A 21,545-nucleotide genomic window follows, 5' to 3' on the forward strand; every position below is an offset into this window, starting at 1 on the left:
TTTCTTTTAAAATCTAAAATAAGAAATTGGGTTATCAAATTCCACTCTCCTCTCCTCAAGTGCCCCTAGAGGCCTCTAGGGGCGTAACCGCTAGTCCTTATACTAAAGTAACAGGATGTCTGTGTGTCTGTGTGTCTGTACCGAAGGATCTCGCTAACCGCTGAACCGATCAGGTTCTCCTTAACAGGGTAGCTTCTCATAGGTCCCGGGAAGGTTTATAACTATTTTCTTGGGGGGTGGGACACCCCCAACCCCCCCAAAAAATAAAAAATTCCCCCCCCCAAATTTTTATTTTATTTTTGAACTAAAATTAAAAATGAGTGGGGGAGCACCCCCACAAAAAAAAAAATTTCTTCGCCCCCCACCAAAATTTTGAAATTTTTTTTTAAAAATCTAAAATAAGAAATTAGGTATTAAATTCGACTCTCTCCTTCTTAAGTGCCCCTAGAGGCCTCTAGGGGCGTATCCGCTAGTAACAAATAAAGAGTTAACAACAATGGATATATTATTATTTTGATCTTACAACAGATTTTCATAATTTTCATGAAACTTGCAGCGGGCTAAAAAAGGGATTCCCTCCATTTCACTCTCTTTATCCCATCCACTCCCCTCCTATTGGATGAACGAACGAGATCCATGTTAGCAAGCTAAATTGGCAACAGTTTTGCCACTGTCATAATATCCACGTATAATATATTCTACATTCATTGTAATATCGCACTAAATATTAAATGTTACTTAAAAGTCTAACAAGATTCCAAATATATCAAGCCTAAAATAACTTAAATAAAGGTTGCGTGATATGGAAATATTTGCATTTAAAGGCATGATTATAGAGATGATTCGCTTTTTATGCATAATAGTCTTAAAAGCAATATTCCTAAAAAATCAACTGAATGACTTTCTATTAATTATAATGATGTTGCTACATTTTTGCTAAACTGTACCTAAATATTACAGGAATCAGTAAGTTAATTTAATGATAAGGGCTATCCGTTGCGGACATTTTCAAAAATGTGGAGTGGGGAAGTCCCTAGTACTTTCAAAAGTAAATGTAAATTTCTGTGTAACTATAGAATGTATCAGACTAGAAATGATTAAGAAAATAATGCTAGAATAAGTTATTTCTTGTATCGTATTATAAACAGCTTTCCACGGATAAAAATACAGTTTTTTAGCCCCGAGATGCCGAAGGCACAGGCTAAAAAACTGGTTTTAATCTTATGATTGTACATTTTTACATGCGTAGAAAACTGGATATAATACGATGCTAGGTATAGTTTTTTTTCCGTATGGATGAGAACCGTTTTTAATCCACCGGATATTAATAGGTTTCAAATGAATACGAGAATAGTTATTTCTCGCATCGTATTATAAACGGCTTTCCGCGGATATAGAAAGTAAAATTATGAGATTAAAACTAGTTTTTTAGCCCCGAGGTGCCGAAGCCAACGGCTAAAAAACTGGTTTTAATCTTATGATTGTACATTTCTATATTCGTAGAAAGCTGGATATAATACGATGCTAGACATAGTTTTTTCGTATGGATGAGAACCGGTTCCTATCCACCGGATTCGAATAAATACGAGAATAGTTATTTCTCGTATCGTATTATAAACGGCTTTCCGCGGATATAGAGTGTACAATTATAAGATTAAAACTAGTTTTTTTAGCCCCGAGGTGCCGGAGGCACCGGCTAAAAAACTGGTTTTAATCTTATGATTGTACATTTCTATATTCGTAGAAAACTGGACATAATACGATGCTAGACATAGTTTTTTCGTATGGATGAGAACCGGTTCCTATCCACCGGATTCGAATGAATACGAGAATAGTTATTTCTCGTATCGTATTATAAACGGCTTTCCGCGGATATAGAATGTACAATTATAAGATTAAAACTAGTTTTTTTAGCCCGTGGTGCCGAAGGCACCGGCTAAAAAAACTAGTTTTAATCTTATGATTGTACATTTCTATATTCGTAGAAAACTGGATATAATACGATGCTAGACATAGGTTTTTCGTATGGATGAGAACCGGTTCCTATCCACCGGATTCGAATGAATACGAGAAAATATATTATTCTTCCAATCAACACAAATAAGTACTTTATGACAACTTATTTTTCCATCTCATAATCATTGCATTTATTTTTGATACGAATCTGCATTGTAATTACAAATGTCCGCCTGTAACTCATGGATGTTTCGGGAGAAATATGAGTTCTCGGTTGTGATTTTGGATAGCTGAATTTATTTTTTCATTTCATTCAATTTGTCAATTTGTTTTACAGTATGCTTTGAATTAAAGAAATTTATTTTTGGACTAATATAAAAAAATTATTTTTTTAATGTTTTGTTAAAATTCAAATGAGCGAAGAACAACTCTACTCACATAGTCCGTCCGTCTAATACTCTTTGGTAAAGATCTGAATCCTCTGGAAGAAATTAAGATTTTTACAACTATTATTATTAAGGATAAATGTCTGAGATTTCCTGCAAAATTTCCTTTTACCAAAAAGCATCTATGTTTGCGTGTTCTTGTTTTTCTTTTTATTCATGAACTTAATAATGTTGTCATCCTTGTTGTAATATTACTTATTTGACTTTATATTTGTTACATTTTTTGTTTGTATAGCTAGGCTCAATGTTATTTGTCTGAAAAGAAATGGAATGAACCTAATATGCTGCTTGGCAGTGGGCAACTGAAAATCATTCCTTTGCTTTAACATAAAGTTAAGGACTATTTTTGTAATCTAAGCTTTTATATACTTGAATTCTGTATGTAGGTTGATTTAGGCATGTTAGTATTGTGCTAGCGATTTCATATTTTGCATGATGATTCATGTAACTGTAAGGTACGATTTAGAAAGCGTTGCAACTAATTGCGCAATTTTGCAACAAGTTAATATGACACTAAAACACTTAACACATTAAGTTATGACACTCTAAAAGTAATATACCACCCCCCACCCCCACCAAATAACACCAATCAAGCTGAATTTTACAAGTAATCATTTTTTTATATTCTTAATTAACATTTATGTTTATATCTCTTGCACACTAAATTTTAGACGCGTTTTAGATGAGAGATACAGACATAGAAGAAATCGAAGAAAGATATGAGAAGACATAGAATAATATAAACTTTTATGTTTAACAAAATGGGCTCAACTACCCGACTATTTCTTGGTGTAATTTCCCTGGGGTGCTAGAATCATATATTTCACAGCTAACACTAAGTTACATTTGTCGTATTGTCAACAAAAAAAAAAGCAAAACAAATTTGAATATGCTTTGCCTATAGAAAATTGTTATATATATATATTTGGATATAAACATTGCCTTTATCACAATATTAACTTGATTGTTTAACAAATTTTTCTTCCATGGGTATTGTTATAATTTTTAAATTCTTTTATACATAAACTCTATTTTTAAAGCTTTTTTTGTCTGTAGCGAAGGATCTTGCTAATCGCTCAACTGATATGTGTCTCCTATACTGGGAATCTACTTTTAGGTCCAGGGAAGGTTTTTAACTATTTTTGGGGAGAGTAACTTGATCCTCGAAAGAGAAATCGACCCTAGAAAAAAATGATCTCCACAAAAATGAAAGGCGGTTATCCACTCCCCCCCCCCTCCCCCTTTACCTCAAGTGCCCAATGGTCCTTAGGAGCGTAGCCCTAGTATTATTTAAAGTATGGAAAAATACCATAAAAAGATATGTTTTTGGACAGATTTCAGCTTGTTGATACACTCAATGACGAGGTAATTTTCATAAACTTTTATTTCACCCACCCTTAATCTTAAACTAAAGAAATATATTTCTAAAGAAAGATTTTCACATATTAAAATAATCTAAAGTTGGAAAATTTGAATGATATTTTAAAAATTTCAATACACTTTAAATATAGTAAAATATTCAGGCTATTAAGGCATAGTAAAATACTGTTAGTGTTTGTCAACTTAATAATAACATGGCCGTTTTTTTTAAGGTTTGGAATGAAATGCTACTTCTTAACCCGTTGAGTTGCTTGCAGGTAAAAAAGTTCCTAACAATTTAATGTATTTTTACAAAGTTGCTAACAAAAATAATGATAAAACGGAAAGAAACAGAGAGGGAGGAGACATTGGGCTGTTCATTACACTAGTCCCCAAGACTTATGATAATGTTTTCTTATCCGTTGGCTTAATAACTTTGGAGACTTTCATTGAATTTTGATTGGTTTGGTAGTGCGAATGGGGCGTTTGTCCAAAATTATGGTATGGAGACCGCTCTTCTATGAGTACTACTAAAAACCTATTTTTACTGCAATACACATAGACATTCTCATCGTCGGTTCGTCTATTTAGAATGCTTATCCCTCTATTCCCACAAGTATAATACGAATTTGGTTGAGCTGGTGGAAGCTCAACAAAAGACCCACGCGAAGTATTATATTGCTTTAATCTAAGAATAAATGGTTGGTTTTGATATTCGATCGGAATTATATAAGTATATTAAGTATTAAGGAAGGAAAATGTTTTTTTTATAAAGTGTATTTATATTACAAGTGAATAAATTAAGTATGAAAATATTTACAGGATAAGTGTTAAAATCATAAGTAGTGTAGGACAGAAAAGTGCCCTAAGTCCCAAGCATTGAATTGTGCTAAGTGTTAGAATTCTAACATAAGGCCTAAGCTCAATTCATGCTAAGTACCAAGGGTCCTAAATTTAAACTACAATGCATGCCAAACAACTAAGTCATTACCTTTTAAAGCCAGAAGAGAACTTGATGGTAGGAGAGTCAATAAATAACTAACTTATTTTAAGAGGTACATGCTATAACATCAACTTATAATAAGGATCTTAGTGTTTGTCTGTTCAATAAAATGTCTGTATGTTAACTTGTGACGTAAATCAGGCATGGTTGTAGGCATACATACTTGTACTAATTGGTTACATGATTACTTTACCAATAAACTTAATGTCTTTAATAAACATAAAATATTACTGAATCACATACAATTTACCATGAATAGGCTAGCGTTACCCATATATGGTGTTATATTGGTAAAGGTAGGCCTATGAATACAAAAAGGATACAAATAATGCCTTGGGCCTAGCTAAAGTAATTGTGTCTTGTGCCTGAATGTTACTTGATAATTACAGAGGCACGTCAATCAAATATTTAGATTCTACTCTTATATAGTGTTAACTTTATATCGATCATAGATAGATAATCTGGATGCGAAGCATTTCTGTAAAAGTCTTATATGTACGTTCAAAGAATTTGAAAATTGGGGATCGCATCTCCAGGTTGGTTCATTTAGTTGAAGTATCCAAAAGTTTCTACTATTAATTGTAATAAAAAAAAGGGTAAATTTGTGAATTGGGATTGTACATCAATATATCGGCAATTGTCTTATCTCTATAGATCGCTGAAAAAAAACACCTTGCAACTAATTCATGTTTCTAATAATTGCATATTTTTAGACAATTATATTGGATCAATGTCACAGTATCTCTGTATTTACCCTCAATGCTTTTCTAACAAGGTAATAAGATTTTGACTAGGCATACATTTTGTCATTCGTATGTCCGTATTTCCGTCTAAGTAAGTTAGCAAAAAATAAATATTTTGCAACAGTAGGGCTAAAAAAAGGGTTCGGGTATAGTCCTTTTCGTGGCAACGCACCTTAATGGGCGATTCTACGTATTTTCACAGTAGGTTTTCTCTTATTTCTAGCCCCTGCGGGGGGCTCTAACCCTGCGGGGCTAATTGCCTAACCCTGTTGGGCAATCACCTAACCCAATATAACCTAACCTAACCTATAAACAGCTATTTTAAAAATACGACGAATCGCCCCTTAAGGGGCGTTGCCAGGAAAAGAACTATTCCCAAGGGTTCTTTCATTTTTAAAATCGTTTAATTGAGTTTAAGGAAATTGTGTAGTTTATTATCATTAGGTTCTTATTCCCGTATATTAATTTTGTTATATTCAGTATGAACAAGCTAACAGATTTGTGTGTTTGGTCCTGCAGATTTATTATGGAAGACGATTATTTCAATATCTTTAACATGATCAGGTACCAAACATATATTGATTGTCTGACTTAATTTTGTTATTGTCCTTTATAATTTTAACGCAAGTTAATTATATTCTTTTACATATTTACTTTGCTTTCCTCTTTGAGTAACTGACTCCCTCCTTCCATAATTAGAGCAAATGCTATTTGAGTGCCCTCTGGGTCAATGCTATTGTAGTATATTAGTATTCACTTACATAGACCGACTAGCATAGGGGCAATTTAAAGTAACAATTAAACAAATATAACTTTATTAACTGTAATACAATGTTGACCTAATGACGTAAGAGCTTACAACAGAAGCTAGTTATAGAGTAGCAGCTTTGCTAACATTGAGAAAATATTTGAGAACCCACATTTTTTTTGCATATATTTTTTTTCTTTTTAAGACTGGAGAACTATAATCTTCACTTCAACTGGTATCCATTCACCGGGGAAGAGGCTCCCATGCCCATTGAGGACATTGACGACTTTGAGGAGGACGAGAGTGAGGAAGAGGAAAGTGAGGAGGAGGAGGGTGATGAGCTCCCGGAGTTTATGAATTACTGGAACAATATTCCGTTGCCTGGCAGCAGAATACAACGAGAAATGCAGAATTTTAATTTAGATTAAAGTAGAGATTTAATAAACAAGGATTGTAAGGTATAGTTATACCATAGCACTTTAACACTTAAGAACTTAAATACTTTAATATATGCGTGTTTCTTATTGTAAAGACTGTGTTTGTGTTTTATAATTGTGATCGGATCTATCTGATTTATACATACTTAAAAAAAGGATATGCACAAAGTTTAGCTAGTAATGAGAGTTAATCTTACAAATTATAGCCCCCTCTCACTTCCCCCAACAACAAAAAAACGTCGGTTGAAAACTAAATGTATTTAATCAATATGGAAGAAATACTTATGGAGAAAGTATTCCATTTTTTTATTCCAATATTTGTAATATTTATTACTTTATTTTATTTAACTTTTATAAATTTTTAAAATTTATAGTTAATGATCAATACAAAATTAAACACGACTCATATATTTCAAAACTTATACAACCATCACATTTTAACTAAAATATAATTGATAACATAAAATCACATAGTGATAAAATCATTAGATTATGTAATAATTTTGGGGTGAAATTTTACATGGTTTTGATTAAGTTTTTTATTAGGAAATATCATTTTAAATTAAAGTTTTTAAGGTCTAAAAAATTTCTTATTTAGGTTATTCTTTTGAAATTTATTGGCAATAAATACATGGAAATAAAATTATTACAATATTTGTAAATTTTTAAAATTGTTATTTTTTGTTAAATTTTTGTGATATATTTTATAGTGGATAAAAATTGCTTTGTATGGAAATAAAATGATTTTTTCTTTGTAGTGTTTTTAGGCAGTTTATTTAGTTCGTATTAGGTGTATAGAATCAAAGTAAATAGTAAGTATAAAAATTCCATTTAATTTCAATATTTTAAGAGAAAAGAATTTATTTTAGAATTATTTGCTTATGTCTCAACCAGGGATTTATAATATTAATTTATGAAAAAAAAGATTAAACTAGAGTATATGGAACTGTATAGTATAAAAGTATTTTGCTAATTTTTTTAGCATGGCTTGTATAATTATATTCATAACATTTTTAAAGGAAAAAAATAGTTGTTGATTTAAAAAAAAATTCTTTTTATTTATTGATTAGTTCTAAAGTAATATTTTGATTTAGTGTCACAGTAGAATTTAAATCCTTTGTCAGCATTATTATATTCATAACATTTTTAAAGGAAAAAATAGTTGTTTATTTCAAAAAAATTCTTTTTATTTATTGATTATTTCTAAAGTAATATTTTGATTTAGTGTCACAGTAGAATTTAAATCCTTTGTCAGCATTATTCTAAACTGTTGTTCTAAATAAAAAATAACTCTAGAACCAATCCTAGTCTGCATTTACAGACAGAATCTCTGATCATTCTTTTTACTCAGAAAAAAATGCATAAACAAATTTTGAAACACAGGAATAAGTTCAAAGCAAAAACCACCAATTAAGAAGTTGTTTATTTGGTAGGAGAATTCAGATTATGGTTCTACCTATGCAATTTAAGGAATAGAAATTATATATTGGCTATTGACCCATTCCCATATTTATAACAAAATACTCGAAATATTGAGAAATTTTGGTGTGTAAAATAAAACAAATTCTGTAAGAATTATTCAATATTAAAACTAAGATTATAAAACTTATTAAAATAATAATAATTATTTAAAAGATTAATACACATCACACATGACATTTTAATAATATATATATCACTGCCATTTACTGATTTTATAATAATTGTTTTTTAAAGCTTATTAGCTACCAAGTGATCAGATGAGATTTTGTGTGCCCAATATTTCCTACCAGACAGAACATTTATCTTTAGGATTCATATTTGATCCAACAGGACAGTTCCAAGCTCTGGCAAATTCATGGTTGTTGGAAAGAGGCCCCAGAACACGGAATTTACCTAAAATTCATAATCATCACAAATCTATTTCAACTTCAAAGATATAACATTTAATTTGTCATTGATAATTGTATATAGTATCATTATGTAGTTAGTTCATTTACAAAAAAAGCCAATTTAGGAATAAAAAAATAAATCATATTATTTTCTTCAATATTTTCTTCTTGAAAAGGGACATAGAAGAATTTAAAAATGGTATTAATTCTTCAGCTTTAGACCTGTTCACAATCTCGATTTTAAATTTTTTGGTGTTTTGCGACAAAATTAATAAGAAAAGGTAGTTTTTAAATAATAGATATATAAACAAAATTAGGATTTTTAATATAATAAGGTTATTTTTGATGCACCATCTATTTTATTATTTTGCAGGATTCAACGGTTTATCTATTTTCTAGCAAATACACTGTACAAATAAAAATATATATTTTGAATTTTGCTTGTATGTGTTTTCACTACAATTTTCACCGCTGGTCTATCATTATTTTCTTGCCCAGGTTAGCCAACAATAAATCCCATTACTTAACAGGTCTAATGAAAATAAAGGAAATGTTTAATGATATTCAACAGATCTGCCAATTTTGCCAATCCATCTCTTTCATCTTAATTCAGGAATATAATCATAGGTAAATAAACTATCAAAATTTAAATAGCCATGTGGTCTTAAGATATGAATATTGATAACTTTGGTTGTTTCCTATCAATTTAGGTTGCTAATATGTACCTCATTTATTGGTCAGTTTCATCTAATAGGATTGGAGTGGTTGGGGTTAAGAGGGTGGATGGGGGGTATCGGTATTTTATCCAGCTGCGAGTGTTACTTTAATAGAGTACATGAAAATCTAGTGCATCCAAGTAATAATACATCGATTGCTATATCTTTTGATACTTTTATCAAAACAACATAATAATAAACTCTGTTGTTAGTTCAAAAGAAATACATTCTGATTATTTAACATTTAAGTTTAATTTTGATCAATTATCCTTTCATACCCCTCCTTAAAAAGTTTAATTGAAATGATCAAATATTGAAAATAAAAAAACACTCCTTAGATTATTTTTAAAATGAATGTTCTTGTCCTTAACTTACTTATCCCAGTATACCGCAACTCAATAAGATCTTTTGGCTGTTTGTATTCTATTGAACAATATATGGATGATATGTATAGAACACAAAGGCAAATCCTTTCATTAACCCCTCACCATGAATATTTATTCATATTATGCATGCCTCATGGAAATGAGCCTTCATTTATCCCAATAGAAAGAAAAAATTTAATTCTTAATCTTTTTTACAATGAGTGTATAGATACGTTGATTTGAATATTTTTTTTTTGGGGGGGGGATTTCTAATCTATAACTTTTTAGTAACGAAGCTACTCTATTATTCCGAATGTCCGTCCGTCCGTCTGTCCGTCCGACAGTCCGTCTGTCCGTAATGAATGAATTGGGGGAAACATGATTTTCTCGGCTCGTATTCAAGATAGACAGCTGAAATTTGTTCGTATATACCCACATTTTACTTATTTCCATCAAGTTTCATTAAAGTTTCCATTAATTGCGGTGCTAGATCGGTTACTAGATTTTTAATTTTTCGTGATTTTTAAGGTTGCGTGATTTTAAAGGGGTCGTTATTTCCCTATTTTATCAAGTTTAATGTTTATTGTATGACACTGCTCTATAGTAAATTTTTTCCCGATATCCATTCATATTATTTTAGCTTCGCTACTTATGAATGTTGTCATCCTTGTTTGAGTAGAGGTTCGAAGATATTTTCGAAGAGTAACCCCTAAGGAACCCCTAAAAAAGGGATAAACATTTCTTGCAAAATAACGACAACCTTTCCTTGAATTTTATGGGATATATTAAAAGTCCCTTTCACGTCAGTACTGTTGGATTTATCTTCTTTAATCTCCACGGGTGGTAAAAAAATCCTTCTTTCATTAGTAAAGGTAATCGTATTTTTCTCCATTCTTTGAAAGTGGCCACTTTTTAGCGGAATAATTAAGTGTAACACATCCATAATAAGCGAAGACAAGCGCTACTAACCTGGTGAGTGTTCGTCTTTAAATAAATGAGATTCAGAATTTATTCCCGAGTATGAGGAACACCAGGGGAGAGCATACCCTAAAAAATAATTGAAAATTAAAACAATGTCTGGCTCGTGAAATTGTTTTTAGAGTAGAGGAAATACTTTGGCTTGTGAACTGGTGCAACTCTCTACCATGCTTATTTAGAACTTGGAGATAAATGGTTGGTTGTCTGCTGGATGTTACCCAACCAAATAACAGCGTCAGTTAAAATAGATGATTATACAAAGGTTTTTCGAAAAGAGATTGAAAACGTGTTCACATTCCCCATTGAAAAAACTGTATAAATCCCGTGGCACCAAAATGTTTATTTAAATAAATTAAAATTTTGTTTGTCTTGGTGTCTCGAAAGATTAAAGAAATACAAAACCTTTTTTTTTATTTTCTACCTTTTCTTTGATATATTATTTTTTATATGTTTATTTTAAGAAATTGTGGCTGTAGAAATAATCTTAATATCAGCAACAAAACCAATTCAAAAATCTTTTCAAATTTATGTGTTTAGTAAACATTTTCTATTTCCTTACTCCACCAAAACACAATTTGATAAATACATCTTTTATGGAAATGAAAATGTAAAATGTGTTTGTATCGTTTCCTTTGAATAGTATAAAGATATTTCAAATCTTTTACAAACTTTTATCAACCTATCAATTCAATTTTCACAAGTTTAAATTTTGCTGATAGATATAATTTTAAAAGAAACTATGCAATTTGTTGATATCATATGAAATATAAACTCATATTTATTATAAAGAATAGTGAGGTTTTTTATCTGTAGTTAAAGATTAGGAAAGATTTATATAGACCATAAGATGGTTTTAGGCCATTCTTTTTATATTTTATAATTAGAACGGTTTTATGCTATTTAGATAGGTTTCAACCCTTTCAAATATATATCCTTTAGATGCTGAGGACTCAGCTGAGAGTAACGTATAATGAATTAAAAGAAATTACCTAGGAAAAATAGTTGTTCATCTGTAAAAGATAAAGCGGGCAGTCTTGAATCCGAATTTTGACTTCTGAAAATATAAATATCCATAAATAATGGAAACTTTCTTTAGATGGTTGAAAATAATTATGGAAATAAAATGATATATTTCAAGTTTATAAAGCCTCTTTTATTTCTAAAATACAAAGTAGTTTTTTAGAGTGTCCTGTGCCATAGAGTAACTTTAGTAAGAGTAATTTTATAATAGCTCTATAGCATAGATAAAAATATCTTCACAAGGGGTGGCGGGGTGAAGCCCTCAAAGGCTAGGGGCGAAACCGCCATTTAAAAAAAAACAGTAATTAATTTAGTTTCAAGTGTAGCCATAATAAAAATATTGCAAAAAGTAAAAGACACACTCATTGAAAGTCGTACCTCCAATTTTTATAAGCCGACAGGGCCATCTTTAGTCCTCCATGATCAGCAAGGTTCTCCGTCAGTGTCAGGTTCCCGTCCACGAAAACATCTAAAATTGGGAATCTGAAACTTTGTAAAATAATCTACTTGTTCATATTTGTGACTTATCATATGCTAAATTGCTGGTTAAGAACAACTAAGGGGTGACGTTTGCTAATCTAAAACGAGATTCGACAAAGTGGCTGAAAAAATAAGCCGTATGACGCCTTAAAAGGGAAAGATGAGAGGAGAAGTGAGAAAGGAAACCCCTTAAAAACAGATGGATCTTTTGACGTCACACGGCTCATTTTTTCAGCCACTTTGTCGAGTCTCAACTAAAACCGACAGCCCATCTTCAAACATCACATATTACAAATATAAAGAATATTGGGCAATTGAAATGCGCCAAAGTTAATTCATTGTGTCTTTGCCGAATTACCCGGATTGTCCAAAATTAGCTAGCATCACTTTATTTCCAGCATATCGAATTGTTTTCTAAAGTTGTTGCTTATTTCTATATTTAAAATTAGTTATAAAATGATACTAACAAAAGAGGGAAAATTTATTTGATAATTAAGATTGCAAATAAATTCATTTGAGCATTTAATTGCATATAGTTTATACTTTACCCAAGCTTGGAAATCTAAATTTTAAGGGCTATTTTAATCCTGGCTATTTTAATCCTACTTAACAAATGAAAAGAAATGATGCTTTTTTAAAAATATAAAATTATTTTTAAGGGTGTTTTTCCAACTTGCTAACTAATGAATTTTGCTGAATGATTTCCTACCAATATCGAAGCTGAATGCAATTTTAGCGTAACAGGTTAAAGTTTAGACAAACATCCCAAACCGCAGTGCGACATTTCTGTTTATATTGTTTAATGGAATGTTTAGTATTTTATTAAAAAAGGAGTGGTACGGAGGAGCCAATATAGATATCTAGCAATCACTTTACTTTCAAGCACTTCAAATAACCGTATAATGCCTTAAAATGTTTAATAGTTGATAAATTTCAATATTCCAATGACTAAAACATAAAAAGACTCGAATAAAATTATTTAAGATTGTTAGTCCCTAATTTCGAGATAACTACAAAACCCCTTAATTCCATTATTAAAAAATTAAGGAAAATATATATTTCCGATAATGAGATTATCCACTGTAAACAATGTGCAGAAAAGATATAATATCAAAAAATAACTTGCTTTGTTTGATTTTGTGCATTTATTTCAACGAAAGAAAACTTATTCTTAAAACCAAATTTATTCAATTTGACAGGATTTACTTTTTGAGTAGCTTTGCTACCAATAAAATTAAAATATACACTTCACACACAAAGGTACAAGTTCAAATAAACATATATCCACCGCTAATACAGAATATACAGGGAAAAGATACCTTTATTTGGAGGATAAATATAATTACCAAAAATAACTTAAAAGCTGAACATCTTTAGAAGAAAATTTATTTCCTGTTATATAAAGTAGTATAGATTTTTTTTATTAAAGTTTAAGATTTATTTAACTATATAGCCATTTGAGTTCTCTATTTAAGGGTAGCTTTACTTAGTTCTCGGGACGGTCTTAGTATATTTTTATGCTCATCAATTCCCCATCGAATACTGAGCCCCATGATACTAGGGGCGAAGTTGCAAAAATTTTAAATTGTGCTAATCCTATATATCTCTGACCAAACCAACACCTATTTGAAAATAAATTTGAAATTGCTTATTTCACATTCTGTAAAGAGGTTACATTTTGTTCAATTTTACATTAGAGGAAAAAAGTTATACATTTCAATATTGTACTTTAGAATGGTTTGTGGGTAATAATTTTGTAAATTATAAAATTTAATAAAAATAAAATAAAGTGATAATTTAAACTATATAATTCCCTAATTTAATCTCCATTATATAAAAATTATAATATAACTTTTTGATTAAATTTTGTAAATTGGCAAGCAAGATAAAAATCATAGATCAACTTTTTAAAACCCTCAATTTTGGCAGGTCAAAGTATAATTTTTGATTGATTAGTATAATAGAAAACATATCTATTATATTTAATTAATATTTCTTTTAATATTTTGATTTTTATTTTTAAAAATAATCGTGTACTTAGTCCTGATATAATTAATTTTCCATTATGGCTTCGAATTACCGATTAAAAACCACTGGATTATAACCTATTCCGAACCATGCTGTATGCTTTCGACCCATCGGTACCAATTGAACTGCAAGTAATTCTATATTTCATTTTATACTATCCGCGGAAAGCTGTCTAAAATACGACGCGAGAATTTTTTACTCCTGATTTTTATCTATAACTATTTATGTAATATTAATACCTGAAATATTATAGTTAGAATATTGTTTTCTGATACAATCAGCTTGGGAGTGGAATGCATCGATTGTTTCTGCATCGTACAACTGTCCTGCGATGCCCTACAAAATAAGATATAAATATTTAAAACCTAATATGATTTACTTTTTCAAAAAAAGCTAATAAAAAATATCACGTAATCTGTAAGTGGGTTAAAAGTCATTTTAGGTTATAATATGTTTATAAGAGCCCCAAGGGGATCGAGGGATTATAATTAAAGTAAAACAATAGAGGGGGCATGAGCTATATGTAAATCTACCCACGGACCTTGTGCCGACTTTCAATTAGGTTTTTATATATCAGACAATAGCGTTGGGAATATCAACATAGCCAAGTCACTACAAGAGCAGGAAGCAATTTGCTAGCAGACGAAAAAGTTCTCCACCACTTTGGCCAGTTAGTTGTCTGGATTATACTCTATACTTGGATTATATAAAATCAATGAAGATTATTAAAGTCCCTCAACAGATTATGACGTCATACGATAGAACAGCCAATGAGAGGCCAATATACACTGTAATTGACCAATGGTAAAATTTATGCTAATCATCAATTAATTATTTAAATTCAATTATAATAATTTTTACCTCATGATCAAAGTTGATTCCCTCATCATCAAATGCATGTGTAATTTCATGAGCTGAAATTAAAAAAGTAAATTATTATATATTAATATAATTCTTATGCCATTTCCCAACTCCAAATCTATAAAATCTTTTATTAGTGTATGTTTGACTTCAACATATTTGACAAAGGTAGGAAAAGGTTGCGCTAAAAATCCGTAAAGGTTGTGAGTTTTTTAAAGTTAAAAACAGTAGAAGAACGATAAAAATTTAAGTTAACTTTAAAAAAAAAATTATATCTATAGTTCTTTTCCATAAGAAATACACTACTTTTAAGCCTTAAAACTCACACTTTTACGGATTTTAAGCGCAACCTACTTCTCCCTTCATAATAATCACATTTAAAACAAATAACGATAGCAGAACAGACAACAATAACTGGCGTTATACTCCTGGAAATATTTTTTTTTATTTTTTAAATTTTGGTATTTCTAAGAGGATAATACCCAATAACTTAAACTGGATTTCTTGTAAATAGAACTGTTACAATATAAGGCTCTAAAAGTACCCTTTCTCTCTCAGGTCACTTGCAGTGAAAATACTGTAATTCAAGGAAAACTTATAAGAGTTAGTTTAACTTCTAGAAATAAGACTCAATAATGTCCACAGAGTATTGATATTCAAAGAAATTGAAAATTTGTGAGACAGTTCAGGGAGGAAGAAGACATTGGGCTGTTTACAATAGTCCCCAACATCTTCTTCGTTAGTATAACAACTTTGGGGACTTTTATTGTATTTTGATTGGTTTGTTCCTTAAGTTTGGTGTCCAAACGTTTCGAGCTCTTATCATAATCTACAAAAAGGGTAATTTTGTGTATCCCTAAGAAAATTCGAAAATATTAAAATTAGAGGTAAATTTTTCTGTCCTCAATTGCATTGATTAAATGCTTTTCCAAGTACCTGCTACACAAGGGGAAATTTTAACACAAAGTTTTTTGACCTTTATAATTTGAAGAAGAATAGTTATTTCTCGCATCGTATTATAAACGGCTTTCCGCGGATATAGAATGTACAATTATAAGATTAAAACTAGTTTTTTTAGCCCTGAGGTGTCGAAAGCACCGGTTAAAAAAATCGTTTTAATCTTATGATTGTACATTTTTATATTCGTAGAAAGCTGGATATAATACGATGCTATACATAGTTTTTTTCGTATGGATGAGAACCGGTTCCTATCCACCGGATTCGAATTAATACGAGAAAAATATATCTCAAATCTTCAAGGATCTTAAGGGATAAAACAATGGTCAATAAATTGATGCACATCCTTAATGATGATTATTATGATTAAAATTGTCCCTTTTGTAGATTGAAATTATTAGGATGCTGTGAGAATTGGTGCAAAAAATATGACGTAACAAAAAAAATTAGCCAATGAGAGGCCAATTATTAGTTTAAAAGTTTGGAACCAACCAAAATAAAAGTACCCAAAGTTTTTGAGTCGACAAATTAACTTTGGGTACCAATATTTTTTTCCAGTCCGATGTCTCTTTTATATATCCCTGGCTTCGATGAACAGATATTTCTTGATAAAACACTGACAATACATTTATTGGATTTACCAAATAATTTAGAGTATTTAATGTACTATGTACAATTGTACAATGTATGTAGATTTATACAGGAAAAGAGGGGACATTGGGCTGTTTATTACACTAGTCCCCAAAGTTTTAAAACAACTTTTTCTCATTCATTGGCTTAATATTTTTGGGGACTATTAATAAATTTTGATTGGCTTGTTCATAAAATTGAGTGTCTAAACATTTTAACCACTAATAATAATCTACGTAAGGGCTAATTTTGTGTATCTTCATTTGGGATGTACTTCAATTTATCGGTTATAGTCTGATCTCTTTAGGATCCCTGAGTTTTATATCTTATGTAAAACAAATCATTGCTTGAAGTTACATAAAAATATTGACATGTATGTTTTTATTCATCTATATGGCAATACAATTTTATATTAGCTAAGATTTGTGTCTTTATGCATTTAATATGGGCCAATATAAGCCAGGTAGAAAAAAATGCAAAAAAAAGATTTGAATATCAAACAGCCCGAAACTAGTTTGTCCTAAAGCTTTCTTTTATTAGACACAATCGTCCTTGTATAAAGCAACATTGTAAAAAAATCCTCCAATTTATATTCTTAAACGTCAAGCCTTTTAAAAATAGGTCAAAAATAAAGCTTATATTTTGTAACATACCAAGTAAAAATACTCAAGACGAATTTAAAACTTAAGACCTATTAAGTTGTAGTGAATTAAAGGAAGATAATGTAAAATAAGATAATCATTTCAAGATTTAAAGGTGAAGTAAAAGTTCCCCTCCAAAGATTGAATTAAAGAGTAGTTTTTCTTCTAAAGATAAAATGTAAGGCAATTGTTTGCGCAGCCTCTGTATAATAATTCCCTATTGTTATGTAAATTTGCGTTGTTGAAGAAGAAGTACGGGCTCGGCAGCTGCGCGTCAGCCGCGTGTAAGCGTGTAATGTAAAATCGTCATATTATAAATTTAAAGTCCAGCTCGATGTCTCACACAAACAGTCCATCTTTTCGGAATTTTTTTTTGCACTTAAGCAGGTTAAAAGTTGTGGCTTAAGTGCAGACGAGGAGCGTCTGCCGAGCCCTGGAAGAAGCATATTCATTACACACTGAGCAAGCATGGCTGAGTGCCTGGGCTTGAAAAAATATCCATTACTCTCAAGTTGAAATGGAATCAACTATGGCTTTTTCACACAAAGTACCTTGTTGAGCACTGAAACGCCATCTTTTAGAAGGATTTGATAATAAGAGAAATGGGTAGCCCCACAGGACCAGGGCAATGCAGATGTAGTCCCCACAGGATCAGGGTGGGTCCCGTAGGGGTTCGGTATAGGAAAAAAACTATCCACCCTTATTTTTAATTTAATAGAGAGGAGAAGAAATGGTGGCAAACGAGAAAATTTAGACATAGATTTTAAAATCTATTTTTTAAAGACAAAATTTTTCAGCTAATTTTGTTCCATAAAATGAAAAATCATTGATAAAACTAATTTAAATTTCTCTGCTATCAAATTATCTAATTGGCTTGTTTGAGTTGTGTGCAAAATAAATTAATTTGTTACACAAATTGGAAACAATCTAAATATTTATTTGGATTATTGAATTGCTTTTGCTAGAAGTGCAACTTATGTTTCCATGCGGTTGCCAAATTGGAGATAGAACTTTTAGAGCATTAAATAGACGGTATTCGTTAAAGGTTACAAAAACAAGAAAAAAAATTTCAAGTGAAATTATAATAGTAGGTTCTGAATTTCAATTAAAATTTTTCAAAACTGTTTTTTAATTTGGTTTATCTGACAAATCTAGATTTTTTGAGCGCAAAGAAGTTTAAACATCTAACTCTAAAATATAAGTCCAATACAATTGATCTTATAAGTTAATTTTAAATACATATATTTGGATATCTTATTAAGAAATGGGAAACCCTGCTTTAGAATAGAATAAAATATAATACCTACGACTATTCCAAATGCACCAAAAGTTAAAGATTTTGGTTTACTCCAGTACAGAGGATCTTGAAGCAGGCCTAAACAGTTTTGTTATCATAAAACTCTGTTTTGATTTAGGAAAAGCTTCAATTGCTTATATTTTTTACCTTTGATTTCATTGTTGTGTCGTTTTATTTATAATGTCATGAGAAATAAATTTAATAGTTTCAAAGACATTTATAAAAATTTTACCTATAGGAACGATCATTGTGTTACTGTTTGGGCTATAGAAAGCATTAATTGTCACAATACTTCCTCCATGAGATGTCTCCAACCAAGTTCCTCTCTCATATTTCCTAAATATTTATTCTAATAATACTTCCTCCATGGGAGGTCTCCAACCAAGTTTCTCTCTCATATTTCCTAAATATTTATTCTAATAATACTTCCTCCATGGGAGGTCTCCAACCAAGTTCCTCCCTCATATTTCCTAAATATTTACTCTTATAATACTTCCTCCATGGAAGGTCTCCAACCAAGTTTCTCTCTCATATTTCCTAAGTATTTATTTGGGTGGCAACGCCCCTTAAGGGTTGATTCGTCGTATTTTTAAAATGCATTTTAATAGGTTATTTTAGGTTAGGATAGGTTGTATTGGGTTAGGTGATTGTCCCACATGGTTAGAGAATTGGCCCCGCAGGGTTAGAGCCCAACGCAGGGGCTTGAAATAGGAGATAAGCTACTGTGAAAAATACGAAGAATCGCCCCTTAAGGAGCGTTGCCACGAAAGGGACTATACCCATCTATTCTTATAATACTTCCTCTATGAAAGGTCTCCAACCAAGTTCCTCTCTCATATTTCCTAAATATTTATTCTTATAATACTTCCTCTATGGAAGGTCTCCAACCAAGTTCCTCTCTCATATTTCCTAAATATTTATTCTTATAATACTTCCTCTATGTTTCCCATATTTCCTAAGTATTTATTAGTTTATTTTTAAGATATTATTGTAGAAATTGCCTAGATTCAGGGATATAGTAGAACAAGGACGACAACATCCATAAAACGAAGACAACTAATCTATAAAGTCGGATAACTTATAATTTAGGACATAATATAATTTCTATTCATCCTAGGATTCATTAATTAAAAATTCAAGTTAACTTAAAATTTTTATATCAAATAAGGGAAAATTTAAATGTTTAAAATTGATTCAAGAACTTACTGGTAACGAATATTTAGTTGCTATACCTAATCCTATGCTATGTCAACAATATGCCCAAACGAAATGGTAAAAAAAATTGGTTTGATTGGACCGACCCTAATTATAAGAAAGCTTCACTTTTTTCCAATATAATTTCCCCTTCCTGTAAAAGTTAAAAATCCTTGATAAAGTTATATGTTAATGTTTATATTATTTATGTAAATATATTCCACATATTCAATTGTCACAAACTTATTCTGCATAAATTAAATGGTTAATCCAGGATTTAATTTTTGAGCTTTATTTAGTTTTGTTTTATTTTATTGAATATACTACTGACTTAGACTCATGACTTCATTTGCCATCTTAATTAGAAGTAGCCTAAAACAAGAATAATACAATGCTTAATTCCAAGCCATTTTACAAATTTACATACCTTGTTTTGGTTATCTTTCTAATCTATTCTACATATATCTTCATTTTTATAAAAAAGAAAATATCTAGAGGTGGAATATTTTTACAGGGGGGATATATTTCCGCCAAATGCACTCTAAAACCTTTCAAAAAGATTGTAAAAGGATCAATTAGAAGAGTTGTTTAGAAGATCTTAGCCAAAAAATGCACAACATCTTAATTTTTCAATTTTTTTTTTTTTTTCAAAAAAGGAAAACGCTCCATTAATTTTAAAATAATTTCCCTTTGCATGAAAGTTTTTGATAAGTCCATCTATAAAGTCACGGGATTAGAGAAAGCTTCCCTTAAAAGTACAAAAGGCAGGGAAAAAGCGGACATTTTCCTGTTTATTACACTAGTCCTCAACGTCTTATAATAACGTTCTCTGATTCGTTAACTAAATAACCTTTGTTGGTTAATTCAGTCGAGTGTCCAAACGTTTAAACCCCTATTTGTATTCTACAGAAGGGGTAATTTTGTGTATCATCATTGAGGATACACATCAATAAATTGGTCATTGTCTTATCTCTTTAGATCCCTGAAAAAAGGCCTATTTTTAAGTTGGAAAGGAAGTAGCATTATCAAATTAAGCATCTAAATTTTAGCTATCAAATATTTTTCTTAGGTCAAACTAACACTAAATAAGAAAAATAATATAATGCATATTAAAAACTTTCAAATTATCATGGTAGATTAAATTTAAAAAAAGAAGATCAAAGAACTCAGATTGCATAAAAACTTACACAGACGTAAGAATTAAGAAAATATTTTATTAAAACTAGAAAAGAATAATTTAAATAATTTTACCTTACATAAAGTTTGAGCGCCTCTTTTCTTTCATGGCTTTGAAATGCAATAATATTCATCAAATAATCCTCTGTTACCTCCACCTCACTGTATCTGGAAAACAAGAACGATTAAATCGAAGAATTGCGATCATTCATACAAATTACAGGACGAATAGGTATTTTACAGGCGGACATTCTTTACTTCTATGGTGTGTCCGCACGGCAATATGTAACGGAAAGCTTGAAATTTTACATGGTAAAGTACTTTAATTAACTTTTTATATAAGAAATAAATATGATTTAAAAGTATGTTTGTTTTATGCGTGGCATCGGTACATTTGCATCGTTTTAGCATTTAAAAGTTTATGTTGTTATTACTAAAAAAAAAAGATTTAAAATCTCAAGTTACATCTAATACCAATGTGAGGCTTCTCTGAAATATAAATTTTTTTCATTTTATGTAAAGAAACACTGAATGACAAGATAACGCAATTGTTATCATTTCTAGTTTCTATGATCTAAAAAAAACCTTTTGTTACATTTTACATTTTCAAAGCAAATGAAATTGAAATATTTGAAAGAT

The 21,545-nt window shown here is 30.4% G+C and overlaps 2 protein-coding genes across 2 annotated transcripts in view; one reads left to right on the top strand and one right to left on the bottom strand.

Annotated features, from left to right (window-relative positions):
* LOC145319075 (uncharacterized) overlaps positions 1 to 7,449 on the top strand; it is a 36,903-nt gene extending 29,454 nt beyond the window's left edge. Inside the window, exons 20-24 of the mRNA XM_080160912.1 lie at positions 3,735 to 3,767; positions 3,995 to 4,039; positions 5,478 to 5,539; positions 5,988 to 6,071; positions 6,461 to 7,449. Coding sequence (XP_080017038.1) covers positions 3,735 to 3,767; positions 3,995 to 4,039; positions 5,478 to 5,539; positions 5,988 to 6,071; positions 6,461 to 6,683 — 447 coding nt within the window. The 3' untranslated portion in view covers positions 6,684 to 7,449. The remainder of the gene's footprint in view (positions 1 to 3,734; positions 3,768 to 3,994; positions 4,040 to 5,477; positions 5,540 to 5,987; positions 6,072 to 6,460) is intronic.
* Positions 7,087 to 21,545, bottom strand: part of LOC145319068 (endothelin-converting enzyme homolog) — a 66,417-nt gene continuing 51,958 nt past the window's right edge. Inside the window, exons 26-34 of the mRNA XM_080160897.1 lie at positions 20,982 to 21,074; positions 18,769 to 18,872; positions 18,543 to 18,614; positions 15,012 to 15,064; positions 14,390 to 14,486; positions 12,021 to 12,111; positions 11,612 to 11,676; positions 10,614 to 10,691; positions 7,087 to 8,567 (exon numbers count right to left, since the gene is read on the bottom strand). Coding sequence (XP_080017023.1) covers positions 8,458 to 8,567; positions 10,614 to 10,691; positions 11,612 to 11,676; positions 12,021 to 12,111; positions 14,390 to 14,486; positions 15,012 to 15,064; positions 18,543 to 18,614; positions 18,769 to 18,872; positions 20,982 to 21,074 — 763 coding nt within the window. The 3' untranslated portion in view covers positions 7,087 to 8,457. The remainder of the gene's footprint in view (positions 8,568 to 10,613; positions 10,692 to 11,611; positions 11,677 to 12,020; positions 12,112 to 14,389; positions 14,487 to 15,011; positions 15,065 to 18,542; positions 18,615 to 18,768; positions 18,873 to 20,981; positions 21,075 to 21,545) is intronic.

Source organism: Acartia tonsa, chromosome 1, assembly GCF_053477335.1.
Source record: "Acartia tonsa isolate MP-2025a chromosome 1, ASM5347733v1, whole genome shotgun sequence".
NCBI lineage: Eukaryota > Metazoa > Arthropoda > Copepoda > Calanoida > Acartiidae > Acartia > Acartia tonsa.